Source organism: Spermophilus citellus (assembly GCF_964194105.1).
Source record: "Spermophilus citellus genome assembly, chromosome: 8".
In the NCBI taxonomy this organism is placed as follows: domain Eukaryota; kingdom Metazoa; phylum Chordata; class Mammalia; order Rodentia; family Sciuridae; genus Spermophilus; species Spermophilus citellus.
The window spans coordinates 107926903-107946708 of record NC_138189.1 but is presented as its reverse complement, the minus strand read 5'-3'; the positions used below and the strand labels follow the sequence as shown (position 1 = coordinate 107946708).

The window sequence follows — 19806 nt, the reverse complement described above, 5'->3', positions numbered from 1 at the left end:
CTATATACAGGTCATTTCAACAATTCTTCAACACAAAAATTGTTAGTAATCGTCAGGTTACATTTTTACCAACATTGTTCCAGTATATTTCTTAGTCTCCTTTAAAATCATTCAATATTCTATCGAGCTTTGTTGATTTTTTTATATTGATTTTCTAAGTTGGCTTATAATATCCTAGGTGTTGACCACTGTTTGATGTGAGTGTATACTAAATCTTTCCATTTAGGATACTGTTGAGGAAAAGAAATCATCCAAATATTTTTCTTGGTCATTTTTCAGACAAATAATTAATTAAACCTGAATTTCATTGTGAATCACTGTGTGATTAAGAAATATGATAGTTTATTAATTTCTTAGTAATTTGTGTTATGTTGTATGTAAAACAGTGAAATAATTCTTGAGCTCCAAATGAAAAGATCTTTTGGTACTATGTAGAATAAAATTTAACAAACTGTATCTTGCTCTTATGGAATTATGGTTTAGTACTGTAGTTGTGAAGATTTTCTATCAGACTTTTGACCCTCTAATCAAACATGACAAGTAATACCATACAGTGTTGCTGATTTAAACCAAAATAGTTTTAACTCCATTTAAGAATAAATGAAAAATTACTGCTAAGAAAGTTTTTATCAGACTTCTGAAATAATTAGAGAAGAAACCTTATAATGAAATAAGTCATTATTTTTAGTATAGGCCATATTAATAAAATGTGTCTTTTCTTTTTTATTATTATTATTGTAGTGCTGTGGATTGAACTCAGGGCTTTGTGCATACAGGGCAGGTGTTCTAACACTGACTTATATCTCCACCCCTAAATTATTTCTCAATCACAGCAATTTGTATCATAATTTTTAATAGAATATGCAAGAATGGTAACTGAGAAAGTGATGTAAGGCCATAAGGATTTATTTTGCTTTTACCATAGAGAATCCTGTAGGTATCCTGGAAGAGTTTCCCATTTAATAGTAGAAATATACTAACAGTATTACTGTATATGCCTAGAAGTATAAAACCACCAAAATAAAAAGTATAGAAAATTTAGAATAAAAATCATTTCTAAGTTAAATTTATGGACTTATTTATGAAATTAAGTTTTGGAATACAGTCACTTGACATAGAATTCATACTGCTTTGCTTATTAGGAGACGTCAGTTAAATTCATCTAAGCCCTTATATTTTATGAAGTCTTGTTAGTCTTCTTGTCTGAAGAGAAGTAAGTAATGTGGTATGTTCTTTTATAATTAGCTTGTGGAATTAAAAAGAAGTACCCAGTGCATGCATGTGTGCATAACGGGAATGGCCACAGAGTTAAAATGTCATTGGACTCTGGGAGCCACATCAAAAGCAAGGCTCCTACATAAGTATCACTACATGTTAAAGTCATCGATAAATAAACACTTTGAGATAAAAGTGAAGAATATAAGATTAATGAAATTTTATAAGTTGGGAGTTTTCATGAAATAGAACAATTTCTAGCTCTGAATTTTCTCTTCAAATATTATTAATAGTTCCTAATTCATCAAGAACTGCTTGAATTGTCTTACAAAATAAACATTGCATTTACTACTTTGAATAATACATTTTTACCAAAGTGTGTGTGTGTGTTCACTGAACATATTTAGTATTTATGTTAGGTTGTGCTTCTGTGAAATTTAATTATGGCAACTAATGAAAGAAAATGGCCCATCCACATTAGCTTCATACTCAATCTTTAATAGTCAAGGTTTTATTCAGTGACCAAGCAATAGTTTTTGAAGGTAATAATAAATTATTAAATTCTAAGTACTCTTTCTGAGCTTTCGGTTTTTTTTTTTTTCCTGGTTAATATTTTGACAGCAAGCATCTACAGTGCAGTAGTAAATAAGAGAGAGATGATTTTTGTACCTTTTTTAGCTGCTAAGAAAAACTCATTTCTTCCAGTTTTGTTGTGTGTATATGATAATTTTAAATAATCCTCAGAAATGCATGGAGAGTTGCAGTGGTATTAAGAACAGAAGTGAAGGTTTTCTTTATTAAATATAGTCTAAATCATTTAATGTTGTATGAAATAATAGAGTTTGGAACTATTTTCCTATTTAACATAAGCATATATCTAATATAAGTGATAGTGTGATCTGTATTTGTTGATCAGATAATTGTATGCACAGGAAATTTAGTAGACTTTAAAACAAATCGATTCATATTTATAAGATAATTTGATTGTTGGTTGAATATGTCATCATTGTACACAGTTGCTCTTTTTTATTCTAGGCATATCTACCTACACAAAGAAATGGGAAATTTTTTTCTTTCTTTTCTTTCTTTCTTTCTTTCTTCTTTTTTTTTTTTTTTTTTTTTTTTTTTTGGTACTGGGGATTGGGGATTGAAGCCAGGGATGCTTAACTACTAAGCCACATCCCCAGCCCTTTTTATTTTTATCTAATTTTGAGACACTGTCTTTCTAAATTGCTTAGGTTTTTGCTAAGTTGCTGAGTCTGGCTTTGAACTTGCAATCCTCCTGTTCCAGCCTCCTGAGTTGCTGGGATTATAGGGGTATGATACCATGCCCAGCATAATGGGAAATTTCATAATTCTCACCAATAGCAAAATTCTAAAATATGTTGGAATAAACAGTGAAGTTACAGGATCTGTATGCAAGAAGACAATTTTACTGAAAGATTCCGATTATTAAGAGATCCCAAACAAGATCTGAACAAAATTAAATGCATCCATATGGAAGAGAGGAAGATTAACAGTGAAAAATGCAAATGATCTCAAACTTAAAATACAAAATTAATATAATCCAAGAGAGTATTTATTTGTTCATTTGGTATTTTAGTCATTCATTTACTGTTCACTCTGGAGTGCCCAGATGAAATGATCTAAATGATCTAAAGTGATTCATCAGCAAGATTTTGGAGAAAAAAATCTGAATAGCAAAGAAAGCTTGAGAAAGTGGTGTCAGGACTAGTTTTATCAGATACTAGAACATGAGATAGGGCCAGTGTAATTATGTCAATATGATATTAGCATAAGAATGGGTAAAGATCATTGGAATGAAGAGACTTCAGAAATATATTTCTGTATATAAGAGGCAAAGGTAGTAGTTTAATTTAGCAAGAAAAGAATGGAGTATTAAAACCTCTTGACACAGAAAATAAAATTATACTCCAGTCTTAGGCCATATGTAAAAGTGAATTCCAGTGAATCAAAGACATAAAAAGTAAAAGAATCATAATATTGAAAGATAATCAAGCAATTTGCTGGGAGCCCAAAAGACTTTTCTTAACTGTAGCTGGAAACCCAGATACTATAAAAGAAAATTGCAGGGAAAGAGGAATAATGAAACTAATAGATTAATGATAGATCTTAGAAAAAAAAGTTACATAGATAACAGAAAAGATTGATATCTATACTGTACAATAAGAACGAAACAGACAAACCTATCTGAGCACTAGGCAAAGAGTGTGAATGAACACTTTTAAATAAAGCTAATTCAAAAGGCTAATGAATATGAGATGATACTGACATTTATAATGATTAAAGAAGTAGAAATTAAAATAAAAATTACATAGCAGTCTAAACCCATCAGACTGTCAAGAAGTGGAAATCTGTAATATTCATTGATACTCAAGATTTAGAAAAAAATACTTTTAATGCGTAGCTGAAAGGAAAATTAAATATTCAGCCTTTTTGGAAAGTGATCAGGCAAAATTAAAAATACCTAGACCCAGATCAATGATCAAAACAAAATGCCACAAAAGAAAGTGAAAAACTACATACGTAAAGGGCTGAATAAACTGTGCTACCTACAACCATGGAATATGGTTCAAATAATTGAAAAGAATGAGTTAGAGCTGTATAGATTATTTTGGAGTAATTTACAAGAGTTATTATTGAGGTAAAAAATGAAGATATAGAAAAGATGTATAATAGGATCCAAAACTCCCCCAAAGTCCTGTATATCTACACATGATTATCAGAAGAAGAAAAAAAGCATCAAAGCTTGAAAACATTAGTTCATTGACATGTGAGTGGAGAAGTTAGTGAAGGTAAAAAGGAGAAAGCAGGAAAGAAGACCAGGCAAAAAGGGGAAAAAATATCACATTAATGCATTTTAATTGTGCTTCATGTATATGTATGAAATAAATTAAATAACATTAAAAAAAGAAAATTGGTAATAGACATCTTGTTAAATTTTTCTTATTTAAATGTACAATTTTGGGTCACCATTTAATTCAATAATCATTTATTGAGTGCCTGCTGTTTAGAAGACAACACAATAGGGAGGTAGTGAGTAATACAGTGATGCAGTTATTAATATTATATTATATCAACAGTCATCAGCATTGGTTAATAGCTTACTGTATGCACTAGAGTCTGTTCTGAGAGCATTATATGTATAAGCCCAGTTAATCTTCACAACAACTTGACAAGGTAGATATTATCTGCATTGTTTACTTTGTTTTGAACTTCAGAACAAATTTTATTACTGCTTAGTGGGACAAAGGGGGCAACACAAAGTTATCTTCTTGATTGCATTTCTTTATATCATAGGCCTCATTCACACATGAAAATAAGATACAAATCCAGTTCGAGTTCTTACTGATTATAATCATTAACATTTGTTGGGACAGCGTACCATGAATACCACTTTTGTTAATAAGCCTTAAATTTATATTTATAGAATGTACTATATGTGATACATGGAATTGTCATCTGCATTTTACCTGTGGGGAGAGAAAATAAACCGGCCTAAACTTATACAGGTTAAATGTGGAGCCAGAACTGAAGCCCAGATGGACTATCAGGGACTGCATTTTTAACCTCTAAAATTTGCTACATTTTCTGTCTGTGAGTTGTTTGGTTATGGTGAACCCTGACTTGAATGCTTGTAGTAATGTAGAAAACAGTGAAATCAGTGTTATAATTGAGGTATAAACAAAATATGGGAAAAGAAAGGGTATGATCAGACTGCAAGAACAACAGAGGGTTTCATGTAAGAATTTGTGTTTATTGGCTGACTTTGCAGAGTAATAGTTATTCTATTAGGAGGAGAATGCACAGAGAGACTTTTTAAACAGAAAGAAATTAATTTGCACATTTGTAAAAATGGAGGGGTGCCTGGGAAAACACCTAGTGGTACTGATGTGCATAATGTGTGACAAAGTAAAGAGAGATGAGGGTATAATATTAGTTGAGGCTCTTGGTTTTTATGCAAACACAGTTTGCATTAGGCAGTTAGTAAACCACTGTAGATTTTGAAAGAGTAGTGATATGTTCGGGCAAGGACATGTTTCTGAAGTTCTAGCCTAGATGGATAGAAGAAGTTGGGAAAGTAGACAAAGGTTCTGAGTTATTCTTTATTTGTGTACTCATTCTAATTTTAAAAGGTAACTTAGAGAATTTAAAATTTATATTAAAATGGGGGGAGGATGTAATAATCAGGGAAGACTTAAATCCATTCTTGGTCTTTAACTTCCTCAGCTAGGAGAAGTTCCCTAAAGGAAAGAAATAAAAGTTGTTTTCCCTTACATGTAGTACAGTTTAACAGAAGAGAAGTTAGGTTAATTTATTAAAAGATTTTTGGCTCAGACTGATTTAGGACCATCTCTGTAAACATATATTAAACAGAAATAAATAGAAACTGAATTATAGCATAATTAAACTGAATATTTCACAATTTTTAAATACAGTGTTTTCTACTTGTCTTGCTTACAAAACAATTATTTTTTCCTACTTCACAAGACAATGTTTTTAAAATAGCTTCACTCTGTCAGATATCAAACCCTTTAGATAAGTGAAATATAATATTCATGGGAAGTTGTTATTATTTCTGTCTCCTTAAGCCAGGTGCCCCAGATTGACTTAATGTCATTCACTTTGAAATTACTTCATTAGGGGCTGGGGATGTGGCTCAAGCGGTAGCGCGCTCGCCTGGCATGCGTGCGGCCCGGGTTCGATCCTCAGCACCACATACAAACAAAGATGTTGTGTCCGCCGATAACTAAAAAATAAATATTAAAAAATTCTCTCTCTCTCTCTCTCTCTCTCTCTCTCTCTCTCTCTCTCTCTCTCCTCTCTATCTTTAAAAAAAAAGAAATTACTTCATTAATGTATTGATTACATTCTAGGTGTTTGAAAACCACATTAGTACAGAAATAATTTTTCTTTTACATTTGATGTGGATAATGATGTCAGGAAAGGTTTGTTACTAGATAGTTACATAAAAATTATATTAGCTTCAACAGTAAGAAATTTTTAATCTCTTTTTAAAGTATATTGCTATTAGTGAATGGCTATAGATTTAGGTGGGGAATAGTGATGTTTGAAGAGGGAATTAAATAGGCCTTGAACTTTCACAAGCTCAGTTAGCAGTTTTTGTCCTGTATTTGCTAGCTTTGGTAGTTTTTTTTTTTTTTTTTTTTTTTTTTTTTTTTTTTTGTTGTTGTTGTTTTTGTTTTGCACTGGGGATTGAACCTGGAACACTTAACCCTTAAGCCACAGAACCATATCCCCTAACCCTTTTTATTTTTTATTTTGAGACAGGATCTCACTAAGTTGCTGAGGCTGCCCTTGAACTTGTGGCTCTCCTGCCTTAGCCTCCCAAACCACTGGGATTTACAGGCATGTGCCACTGAGCCCAGCTCCTGTGTGTTTTTAATCATTAAATATAAAGTAGTTGTCCAAAGATGACACACACCTTTCCATCCATCCATTCACCTAGCATGTAATAAAATGATAAGAGTTTATTAACATTTTAAAACATTATATTGTAGATCGAACAACTTCGAAAATACAGCTATCATTTCTGGTTGATGTCAAGAAGATAAAGTAGAAAATACCACAGATAACATAAAGAATTAAAAGATTTATTAACTTACCATGACACTACCTTATATTGAAACTGGTCCTTTCGAACAGTCTTTTGCTTATAATCAAGTTCATTTGATGATGGTGATGATCAAGTTCATTTGATGATCTTACTTACAGTCAAGTTATTAAATATTAAAATAGCCTGATTTTTCAATCAGTTTTTTTAGATTGATATTAAGAGAGGAATTGATAACTGTAGAAATTTAGGTCTTATTAAAACCCTTTGATGGTAATAAACACACACTGACTAATGAATAATTTTCAGTTTCTGGTTTAGAGATGAGAGAGTTTGGAAGATAAAAAGACTCTGGTGCTTAATGTCATACAGTATTATGAAAGGGAAGAAGGCTTGGGAAGGTTCTTTGAAATTTCTAGTAGAAAAGTATAGCTGTGTCTTTAACAGGGATTTCTGGAAAACACTTAACCAGGTTTATTAGAAGTTACCAGCAGTCAGATTTTAGCCAAATGTAACAAGGCCTAAACTGTGGCTATTCGTTATATTAATGAGTAGATAAAAGCAAGTAGTCTGTCCAGCTGGATATAGGAAGGAGGGACAGAAGGAAATACATCATCACTCTGATGTATGTGATGTTACTCAGGCAGAACTGAGGTCATGCTAACATTAAGGGGAAAGAAAGAGAAGGGAAGCTGGTGAAGATGTCCAAGAACAAAAGTGTTCAGAGACTGGCATTTGTGAAGTTAAAAGTGCTTCAGAAATGGAAAGGAGGATCACAATTGCTGTAAAAATACCAAATAAAATGATTGAGGAAAATCGCATGGAAATGGAAGGTGATCCTCAGGGTTATACAAAATTACATATAAGAGGAAAGGAGGGGTAAGAGAAGAATAATACAAGTGGAAGAAATGATTTACAGTAGAGGGGGTAGAGAGAGAAAAGGGGAGGGGAGGGGAGGGGAGGGGAAGGGGGATAATAGAGAATAGGATAGACAGCAGAATACATCAGACACTAGAATGGCAGTATGTCAATCAATGGAAGTGTAACTGATGTGATACAGCAATCTGTATACGGGGTAAAAATGGGAGTTCATAACCCACTTGAATCAAACTGTGAAATATGATATATTAAGAACTATGTAATGTTTTGAACGACCAACAATAAATAAAAAAAAAGAAAGAAAATCTATTGGTTTTTGTGTGTAGATCATTTTAGACTTTGGCTAGAGAAATTGTGAGAGTTTCAGAGGACTTGGTTAGATTGTGACTTTAGAAGCAATTAATCAATTAAGAAGTAGGGGACTCGGAATTAATGACCAAGTCAACTTTGCTTGAAGTCAAGTCTTATGTTGTCCTGGAAAGAGATATTTTAAGAAAACATAATTTGTTTTTGTTATTAATACTTCTTTGGGGGTGTAGCTCAGTGATTGAGCTACACTTGCCTAGCATGCACAAGGCCCCAGCATTGCAAATGCAAACGAAAAGCCCTACAAAATTAAAAGAGGGGAAAAGCACTTTATGTTGAAACCTTCCATGGACATTATCCTTTTCTTTCTCTACTTACTGCCTCACTGCTAGCTAGAGGCTGAGAAATTTTCATTGAACAGTTCTAGTATCTTAAATTAAGCAAATGCAAAATACAGATTTAGGTGAAAAATAATTTTCATGGTACGGATTCATGACAAATTTACTGTCATGGTTTGGAGGAGTCCAAAAGTTATTCCATAAAAAGGGGGGGAAATGCCCTCTGTTCCTTACCCAAGTTCAGAACACTGGAATTATAAGCAAAGGAATCATTTGCTAGAATTTAGAATATCTGCTTTAAAATGGATACATATCATATATTAGTATGTCATATAGAATTGCTGATCACTGCTGAATTACATATTTACCAGTTTTGTCACTGGCATAGCTGGACAGCCAAAGGTAGGGAGGAACAGAAATTCTTGCTCCTTTTGCAAGAATAGAAATCCAGAAGGAACAGAACTTTTCATGTTGTCTCTTCATCCTTCATCTGTCTATCCATCTATTTACTTTTTGAGATGGGATCTTACTGTGTTGCCCAGACTGGTCTGAAACTCCTGGGCTCAAGTGATCCTCCTGCCTCAGGCTCCTGAGTAGCAGAGTCTACAGGTGCATATTACATCATCGACCTTCTTCTTAATTTTTTAATCCCATAAGTTATTCCTCTTCTGAGGAAGGGGGCAGGAGGAGCAATTGTCAAGGAAGGAGGAAGAAAAGGCTGGGAATGTCACTGACAGAAATTTCTCCATGGGGAAGCTTAAGGCCAGTGAGAAAGGAATTTTTCCCCTATTCATTTTATTTTCCAATATGCTATTTTAAAATTGAGATATAAGTCACATACACTAAAATGCATAGATTTTAAATGTACTACTGGATGACTTTTGACAGATGTACTCTTGTAATCAAGATATGGAAAATTCTAACACTATTTAATAGATTCATGGTAAAATTTCTTTTAGGTACTGACCTGTTAGTTCATTTAAACTACTATATTAAATTTGTTCTGTTGATGGCTTTGGTTGTCTAATGAGGAATTTAATGAACTATCCCTAAAAAGTTTTCATATGACTAATAGGTGAATAATTATTTTCTTAGATTACATTTTTACTGATTAGGAATTTTTTTAAATGAATATTTTTATGTAGATTTTAATTATAATATTTTATACTCCTAAATGCCCAAATTAACTTTAGTGATATCTTCCTATCCTAAAATCTAAGACTATTTCTAATACTATGGAGTGCACAGTAAGTACTAACAAGTAACATTTTCCATTCTTGCCCTATTGGAATACTTTGACTCTTGAGTATGTGATACAGAGGATAGTACCTAGACCCTTTCTGAAAATGAGTTTATCTCCTTAGTCACTCAATTCATGTAATGAATGTTTAGTGGACACCTTATGTGTGCTCAGTGATAGGTGTAGTGCAGTGACTATGATAAATAACTGCCCATACATTATAGTAGGGGAATATATATTAACAATTAATATTTAAAAATTACAAGTTGTGAATAGTATTGTGAAGGTTGGGTGCATATGTTAGGAGTGACCCTGGAGGGTTAAGAAAAAGGGAGAAGACTATAGGTGGAATGTGCTTGGGTGGTCTCTGACTTGATGACAGGTAGACTGAAACTTGATGATAGGGATATCAAGCTCAGAGCATTGGGGATGGGATGAATTAAAGACACCAGGTGCCAACATATAGGTTGTCTGCAAGGTGGGGCATGGAGGTACTTATGATAAATTAGAAAGCAACTTGGGAGAATAAATTAGAGAGAAGATGATAAATTTAACCTGGGACCTGCTCAGTTTGTCATGGTGATGAAATATCTAAGGAGACATTTTTACTTAGTAGGAGATAGCAGAGAGAAAACAGGATCAAAGGTTATGTTTGAAACTGAGCATTTTCTTTTTTCTTTATTTTTTTACATGAGCTCTATTATTATTATTATTATTGCCTTACAATTCTTAATACACCTTTATACCACAATTAATCATATCTCTGTATACACCGAATTCACATCTTCATACATGTATTTTGTATAATGATGAGGGTCTCCTTCCACCATCCATGCAATTCCCCTTCTCCCTCCTTTTCCTTCCCACCCCTCTTCTCTATCTAGAGGTAATCTTTTCCCTATGGAAACAGCATTTTAAAATCAGTGAATTCATGTTTATTGAATGACTCTAACATATTACATTACTCGGTATTTTGCAATTTTAAATTATTTCTTTAAAACTGTTCTTATTGATTTTTCTTCATAAATGTAACGTGTTACATTTAGATATTTATTTTCAAAATATTCTCTAGTATAATCTAATATGGTAATTAACAAATTGGTACTTGGTAAGTACATAAGGGAAACAGTAGGGCATATGGGTTAAGAGAATGTACCCTGCAGTCAGTGCTTTGATTTACCTTGAATCTTGGCTTTCTACTAACTGTGTGATTTGGGGGAGAAATTATCTCTCTTCCTATGTCTTCCTTTATAAACTCTATAAGAGTAAAAGGAATCAAATACTAGTACAGTCTACCTTAGGGTTTTGTACAGATCAAATAAGCAGTGCTTAGACAAGTAAAATGAGTATAAGGATACACTTATATTCTACCTTAGGCTTATTGTGCAGACCAGATAAAACAGTACATTTTAAGCATAGAAAAATATTCAATAGACTTTTTGTGTATTTGGTTGGTTTTGTACTGCTCAGGAATGGAATTAGGACCTCATGCTTGAAGGCAAGCACACTACCAATCAGCTAATCCATAGCCCATCAATAAGTCTTGATTTTATAACTTCTTGACTGATAGTTTTGATAAATTGCTATCATTTGGCTACATTGTCTTAATTTTCATCAGTGTTGTGATAATTACTTTTTTTATTTTTAAAATATGAACTTATGTGTTATACATTTAAAAAATCAACTTAATATCTACTTAATACTAGTGAACAAGTATACTTGAAATATGATGTCCTACAACTTCTTTTAGCTTATAAGGGATAAGAGATACATGTGGATATAGTTTTCTTTTTCTTTAGAAAAAGATCAGTTTCTCAAAACTGTCTGGTCCTTTTAAGGAAATAACATACTAACCTTGGTTGTGAATGATAGCATGAGGTTTTTAAGTAAGAGTCGGTTTAGGATTGCTACATTAGAGACTTTATTAGGCATAACTAGAGGATGTTAGTATTATTTGATGTGAATTTTTAAATCTGTTTTTTCCCAGGGGAAAAAAGCAGATTCAAGAATTCTCTTCCTTTATAATAGAATTTCATCAGATTTTTAAAATTGTCATGAGCTATCAATGTACAGAAATCTATTAAAATGTGTACCTTACTTAGAGATGAGTGAAAACAGCAAACCCAGGGTTCTTGGGTATCCTATTTTGAGACCCTTGAGGTCAGAACTATTTGCTTAGAACATTATTTGTCTTTTTCATTGTGTTGATATTTGCACTGACAATGGTACAAAAACAATTATGGATTTAAAAAACTGCTGATGCTTTAGTATGCATCAATCAGGGTAGCAACACCAGATTGTACTGGTAGTTACTATATTCTTTTCTATTATAAACTTAAAATTAAAAGAAAAATACCAGTTTTACTTGAAGAATATCCCTGGTAGGGTAGGAAAAAATATATTTTAAAACCTCAAAACCTTTTGAGGATGCATTTAAAAAATATTCTGTGGGATAAAATTGGAAGGGTGCATAATCTTTGCATTGTGAAAACTGACAGTTGTGAAGAAAATCACTTGTGCTGTTTTTGAATTGTGAACTGATGGAAGTACTTTTTTCCCCATAGAATATCATTTTTTATTTGAGAGAATTGATAAATTGGTTTTTGGCTTGGCAGACATTTTTTCACAAATAAATAAATTCAATTTATCATTTAAGGAAGAAAACCTTGGTAGTATTTGTTGCTGGTGTTAAACTGAAGTTTTCAGGAGAAAACTAGAATTTTGGAAAACTTGCATCACCTTAAGCTTGACATCTTTTCAATACTTAAGGTTGTTTTAGAAATAGAGTAGTGTTAATATCAACAAGTGTGAGATTTTGAGATAGTACAATGAGACAAACATGTCAGTAATTAGAAGATGTATAACTCAATTTTCTAAAGGACTAATGCTTGATAATATATTGTCTTTTATGCATAAAAGATTCTAAATGTAAGAGGCAATGGATTTTATTCTAACAGTTGAAAATGTTCATGGATATTGTTTGAGATTTCACATGGAAACTAACTTTTAAAAAACTAGCACCTATCAAGTTTTGGTATAGTATCAAAGAATATCCATAATTACCTGAAAGGGCTATCAAATAATGTCCTGTTTTCCAACTGTGCATGTATGTGAAACTAAGGGAATTTTTTCATCTATGCAATCAAAATAACACATTATAAAAGATTGAATATAGAAGCAGATAGGAGAATTCAGTTATTTTCTACTGAACCACATGGAGAAATTTGTAAACTTTTAAAACATTATCGCTCTTACTAAATTCTTTTTTGTTTTGGAAATACAGTTGTTTTTCATTTAAAATGCTAATTGTGTTAGCATGAAATAAGGTTTATAATTTTATATTTAAATAGATTAGTTTGTAAATCTTTGAAAGTTTCAGTTTTGATTTTTTAAAATAATTTAAACATCAATAGAAATAATGTAAATGAAATATTGTTGGGATCCTCAGTAATTTTTAATAATGTAAAGGGGTTTTGAGAATCTGGTTAGAGGAACCAACATATAATTTAGAAGAAGAATGCAACTTTATAATGCAAAATGCACATGTTTTGTCATCAATCCATAATTTGGTATATTTGTTCAAATAGGAATCTTAGGTAGTATGGTGATCATAAGGTTAGTGAAATGTACTTGTATTTTTTTTCTATAAACAGATAATCTCAGTGATACCTTAAAGAAATTGAAGATAACAGCTGTTGACAGGACTGAAGATAGTTTGGAAGGATGCTTGGATTGTCTGCTTCAAGCCCTGGCTCAAAACAGTAAGTTTCATTATGCTCACTCAAATTTCAAACAACAACAAAAATCACATCAGCAGTGGTTCAAAAATTGGTATGTAGTTAAGCACATAACTTGTTTTCACATAATTTGAATTCTTTTGAATTCTATCCCTGAATACTGAGATTGTTTTAAATATTTCCTCCTCCTACCTACCCCCCACCCCCAGTCTGCTCAAAGCCAAACTGATAGGCAGAGAAAGGAGGAATTGATTTGGTAGTAATGACATTTATGCCAGTCTCAGAGTGAGGCTATTATTTTATTCCCAACAGATAAGCATCATAGTTGTTTTTTTTTTTTTTTAACACCTACATTTTCGCTTTTAAAAAAAGACTTTGTTATATGTAGGGAGAGAAAGAAGAATCAGAAAGGAGAGCTTGAAACACTTAACAGTTTTTTCCTGAGATCTTATGGTCTACCTTTTAGAATAATTTTATTTTAAAATAACATGTATGCAGCCAGGCATGGTGGCCCTTGTCTGTAATCTCAGTGGTTCAAGAGAATCATAATTTCAAGGCCAGCCTGAGCACTTAGCAAGGCCCTAAGCCACTTAGTGAGACCCCGTCTCAAAATAAAAATTAAAAAGGGCTGGGAATGTGGCTCAGTGTTTGAGCATGCTTGGGTTCAATTCCTGGTATCTAACAATTACAACAACAATATGTATGCATAGATTTAATTGGAAAGAACCACTAGCAGTCAACCAAAAATCCCTTGAGCCAGATGTGGTGGCACATGTCTATAATCCTAGTGATGATCTGGAAGGCAACCCTCAGCAACTCAGTGACGCCCTAAGCAATTTAAAAAGACCATGTCTCAAAATAAAAAATTTTAAAGAAAGACAGAGATTGGGAATGTAGCTCAGAGGTAAAGTATTCCTGGTTTCAATACTCAGTACGAAATAAGCAGACCAACCAGCCAACCAACCTTTAAAACTTTTAAAGTAAGGCTTGGTGTTTGGTGTTGGGGTAAATAATACTAGAGATAGAAATCACATAATTCTTCATTGACTAACATATTGAATTATTACTTTTGACTTATATTTTTGTTCACTAATTTTGTTTCACAGTGAATAGGACAGGTATGAAATGAAACATTTGTTCCCTTAATTCTGCTTAGTTGTACTGGTATTTAATTATGCCATTCTGTTATTCTGGCACTAACTATGTAGCTGAAAAAGAATCCAGGGGAGAGTATATATTGTTAGGTTTCAGATTCAGGGACTCAGACATGTGTGTTATTTGTTTTTTTTTTTTTTTTTCTTTTTTAGTAAACTATGACTAGAAAATCTAAAATGATTGATTATAGTACTCTTCATAAAGAAACATACTTTAAAACTAGCTTTGAAAACTGCTTTTTAGTAATTCTCTTTGCTTTTGAGATTGTAACTGTCAAGCTATTTAATCTTAGTAAAGAGTTTGAAACAGTTCAATATAGCATGTAGATCGCTTTTCGGCCTTTTGGCTAAGATCAAGTGCAATAACAGCATGTAGATAAGCTTGGAGAAAGTTAAGAAAAAAGGAAAGAAGTGTCTTAACGCTGGTTGTCCATTATAGTAAAAATGTGATTATTTATGTCTAATAAAATTAAAAATGAGGTTCCTTTGCCATGTGTAGTAGTGCATACTTTTAATCCCAGCTACTCAGGAGGCTGAGGCAGGAGGATTGCAAACTTAAGGCCAGCTTGGACAACTTAGCAAGACCCTGTCTCAAAATAAAGAATAAAAAGGACTAAGGAAATAGCTCAGGGTTGAAGCACCCCTGTATTCAATCTATAATACCACAAAAACAAACAAATATTATTTTTCATAGAAAGTTCCTTTGAATAGCCCTGATGTAGATACGATATATCACATAACAAGTTTTACACGTGCCTATGTAGGCAACTTTACATAATAACAACGAGCCTAAGAAAATTAAGTAATTCAAATTTTTTCTTTTGAAGAGGATTTTTTTTTTAATAACTTTATGTTTTCAGTGCCTATTTTTTTCTGTGTGTTAGGGAAAAAGAAGATTATAAATGGATCATTTGCTTTAGAAGCTGAAGGAAATTAAGTGATCTTGGTCACATGTGGAAGGTTGCTGTTTCTCCTTTGAGGAGATCAGAAGGCAGAGAGATGAAAAGGAAAATGAAGGAAATAAAGGAAGGAAAAGTTTATAGCTTTTTTTTCCTTTTTTTTTTTATTGGTTGTTCACAACATTATAAAGCTCTTGACATATCATATTTCATACATTAGATTGAAGTGGGTTATGAACTCCTAATTTTACCCCAAATGCAGATTACAGAATCACGTCGGTTACACATCCACAATTTTACATAATGCCCTATTAGTAATTGTTGTATTCTGCTACCTTTCCTATCCCCTACTATCCCCCCTCCCCTTCCCTCACATCTTCTCTCTCTACCCCGTCTACTGTAATTCATTTCTCTCCTTGTTAATTTTCCCATTCCCCTCACCAAGGTTTATAGCTTTTTAAAGAACAGATTCAAGAACAATTGAGAAGTGCGTAACTGTTTGATTGAATTTCAGGCTTACCGTAGGCTTATGCATTGAACCTCCATTTTTGAAAATGGTCCTAAAACTGTTTATCACAAATATTAAGGCCATTTAACCATAAGGTGTTAATAAAAACAAAACTACTGGTTCAACTAATGACTTCCCAGGGAGACAGCAAAAGAAACATCTTCTTAATAGGAAACAAAATTTATAAATGTTCTTATGTCTGAGACTACTGATGCAGAAGAATGAGATAGAGGAGGAAGTTTGTGCAGATTTTCAGTCTTTGACAAGAGTTGAATCTGTCATTAAAGCACCTACTGTGTGTTGGCCCTAAGATAGGGTCTCTGTTATCTAATCTTTCCTGTAGTCTCAAGAGGTAGGTGCTATTGTCATAGTTCAAGAAGAAACAGATTTAAAGTTATTTGGCTTGCTGTGGCAGAATCCATAGTTTGAATTTAAACTCTTAGTTAACAAAAATTATACTGAGTGAAGTGAGGCTTTTTTTCTGAATTTATAGAATAAGAAGTTGCTCTAAGGAGCTCAGTGTTATTATGTCTTAAATTTTGCTTATTCTTTAACATGGTTTCAGAGTTTTGTTATTAAAGAAGAGTATGAGGGCTGAGGTTGTAGCTCAGTGGTAGAGCGCTCGCCTCACATGCGTGAGGCCCTGTGGTTTGATAAATAAATGAAAATAAAGATATGGTGTCCCTCTACAACTAAAAAAAAAAAATTTAAAATAGAAAATGATAAGCCTTTTCTTCCCTTGACATATAGACTGATATATTTATTTGATATATTTTATAAAATTAGCATCTGGCTTTTAAACCATAAAAGGTAAGGCTTTACTAGTAAGGTATTTCTTTCTCTGCAGTTGTTCTTTAGTAAAATGATTGGTCCATTGCCACTCAATCTTCTTAAATGTAAAATTATAAAACATTTAGATTTAACTTAGATGAAGCTATATTGCCTTTTTACAGCGATCTAGTTTCATATTTCTTCCTAGTGCCAGGTGTTTTGACTAAAAATATCACTTTTTGCATCAGAATTGCACCTGATCAAAAATTTCTCCATTTTATACAAATATAAAATGGTAATATATGTGTAATATAAATCTAAACTTCAAATTTTATTTTATTTAATAATCTAACTTGTCATTGGATAGGATATTTCTGAAAGAAAAACAATTTTCAAATATCTACATGTGAATTTAATGTGTTTGAATTGTGTATTACAAATGAACATAGTCTGAAATTATAAATTTCACTTTGATATATGATTTCACAGTGATTTTTTTTTCTCTCCTTCCTCCTTACTTTCCCTCCTTCTCATTAAATATAATATGTATATCATAAGACACAAAAGTTAGAAGTTTTGAATACTTACTAGATTTTGTGGACAATATTTATTTAAGCAAGCATTTTGTATAAATCTCTGATCTAAATTAATATGAGGCATACATTCACTCATATAAATACTTCACATCTCACTTTGAAAATGTTTTTAGTAAATATATGAGGGCCACCAGCCAAGAAATCAGCCTGTTTATTCTAGTCTCTCTTGATTCAGATTATAGTTAGAAGATTCCCAGTAAATGCTTGTTAAATCGTAGCATGGTTACAGCATGGTTACACTATCTCATGCTTAGAAAATTTAAACAATAGGCCACCTATTATCTTCCTTAAGCATTTAGAAAGGAGATAGCATTAGAAGTAGGAATCTTAGTCACCCTGTGAGCGAAATGAGTAGCTTACATTAAAGTCCCAAAGGCAAGAAAAGTTAATGCTCTATTCATAAGGAAAATTCTGTTAATTTTACTCCATTTTAAAGGATGGAGACCAAATTCCCTTTGCTGGGGGAACTATAAAGCAGTGACATCATGATCATGGACAGCTTTAAATTCTTCCTGAAGAATAGATTGTCTTCCTTAGTCATATTTTCCTGTGTATGTTAACTTCTTAACTTTTTTTAGGTCTCACCTGATGACAATTCCTAGTTCATTCAAGAATCACGTAATTGTTTATTTTTTGTAGAACAACTTTGTGATACAGCGTTACTTCTCTTTATAATTTTACTTCTCTTTAAAGAAAAAAGAGCTTAATTTCTAGTTCACATTCCTCACCTTATAGTATTCACGTAGCTGTAGAATTCTTAATTTACTTTCTAGCCCTTAAGTTGTTTCCTAGTCCTTAGTTTTTATTTTATTTGTTGTATTGACTTTTGCTCCCACCTAGGTTGCAGTCCTAAGCATCATAATTGTGTACACGGGCTGCTCCTGTGGACTACTCCATGTATCTTTTCTAACCATCATCATTTTCTTATAGTCTGCTTTATGCCTTTAATATCTTTGAAAGATTTATCTCCGGGTAGCTGTTATTTCTTCCTAAGTAAGGAACTTTGAAATTTGTGAACTGTTTTTCAATAGCCATGCTAAATTTGCAGTTACTGAATGTGGAATATTGCTGCTGTTTGGAGAAATGAAAGATTATATTTCACTTTGTTTTTTTATAGTGATATATGGAATGGATTTTTCTTTCCTAAAGTTATCAAATGCATCACAAGAAGTGCTGTATTTCCTTTGCAGGCCAAATTCATTATGTTGTTTACCTGCTTTACATTTTTTTGGTATTGTGTGCCTCTTTTAGTCTTTGTGTTCATTGTTCATGAAGGCTGATCACTAGTGCTGGTGATACATTACCAAGGATTCAGTTTTTACCAAATAAAGATAATGTTTTAAGAATATATAAAACTCTCAACTAAAGCCATTAACTAAAATACATTGACAGTTCTTGATAAATTGAGACTCCTGGTTTGCCAGGTAATAGTGGTAGCCCCCTAAATCTGAATTTTTCCAAAAAATTCTCTCTCAAAATGCAAACAGATCAACAAAGCAGCCAAATAAACCCAACTAAGCATAACCTATGTCTTCACTATAACTAATAAACAAGCCTGAGATGATGAAGTCAGAATAAAAAAAAATTCAAATCTAGCTTACTCAGCTTTAGAAATCACTCTAGAAAAGTTCTGTCAAAACTACAATGACAACATGGAAAAAAAGGAGGAGAAATGGAGATTCAGAAGTTCAAGAAAAATTAAAATTGCCTGTAGACAGGTAAGCTCCTACCCTGGTAGAGAAATTCTAAGATCTAGCCTTAGATTAGTTTAAGGTATTAGCCACCTAAAGTACATACGACCCCAAATGCCAGTTTAGGGTATTAGCTACCTAAGGTACATAGGACCCCATATGCCAGGTCAGGAGAATATCGGATTGGGGATAGGAGTCATTCCTTCTTGTGTACTTGGTGACAAAAAGCAAGAAGGGGAGGTTACATGTTCTGAAGAATTAAGAACCATTAAATCAGAAGACACTTATTACTCCCTTGGGTTTCAGTTTAGAAATGGGAGTTTCTGAACTGAAACAAACAAAAACCCTAGGTATTCATCTCAAATCTTTATTCTTACTGCATATAACTTGTTTTACAGTTAAGGAAAATTAAAATTATACACTGAATGGGAAATTTGAGATGAGATACATCAAAGGTGTTCTGAGGAAAAATGGAGAATAAAAGAAGGAAAAGAATCAAAACATTTTAGCCATTAAAATTTTTACTTCTAAGGTGAATCATCTGTGAAGCAGTTATCAATAACAGAACATCATGACCTCTTTTAAAAATCATCCTTAAACAAGTCTTCACAGATATGAAAAATAAAAACCCTTAACTCAGAAACTAAAAAATCAGAACCTTGTAGATAAATAAAAACAAAAGATAAGAGATGATCAATATAGAAGACAGTCAAAAAGATGTAACATACTTGCAATTGGAGTCCTTAAGAAGACAGATAAAACAATGACATATAGGTAATATTTAAACTAACTTTTTAAAAAATTTTTTATTTGTTCTACTTAATTGTACATAACAGCAGAATGTATTTCAATTTATTGTACACAAATGGAGTGCAA

General features: G+C 32.4%; 1 protein-coding gene across 5 annotated transcripts in view; it reads left to right on the top strand.

The window, feature by feature from the left end:
* The window catches only part of RAP1GDS1 (Rap1 GTPase-GDP dissociation stimulator 1), a 150514-nt gene that overhangs the window by 15405 nt on the left and 115303 nt on the right, over positions 1-19806 (top strand). For all 5 annotated transcript variants that reach the window (XM_081303970.1, XM_081303969.1, XM_081303968.1 and 2 more), the window contains exon 2: positions 13228-13335. In XM_081303970.1, the coding sequence (XP_081160096.1) occupies positions 13228-13335 (108 nt within the window). The remainder of the gene's footprint in view (positions 1-13227; positions 13336-19806) is intronic.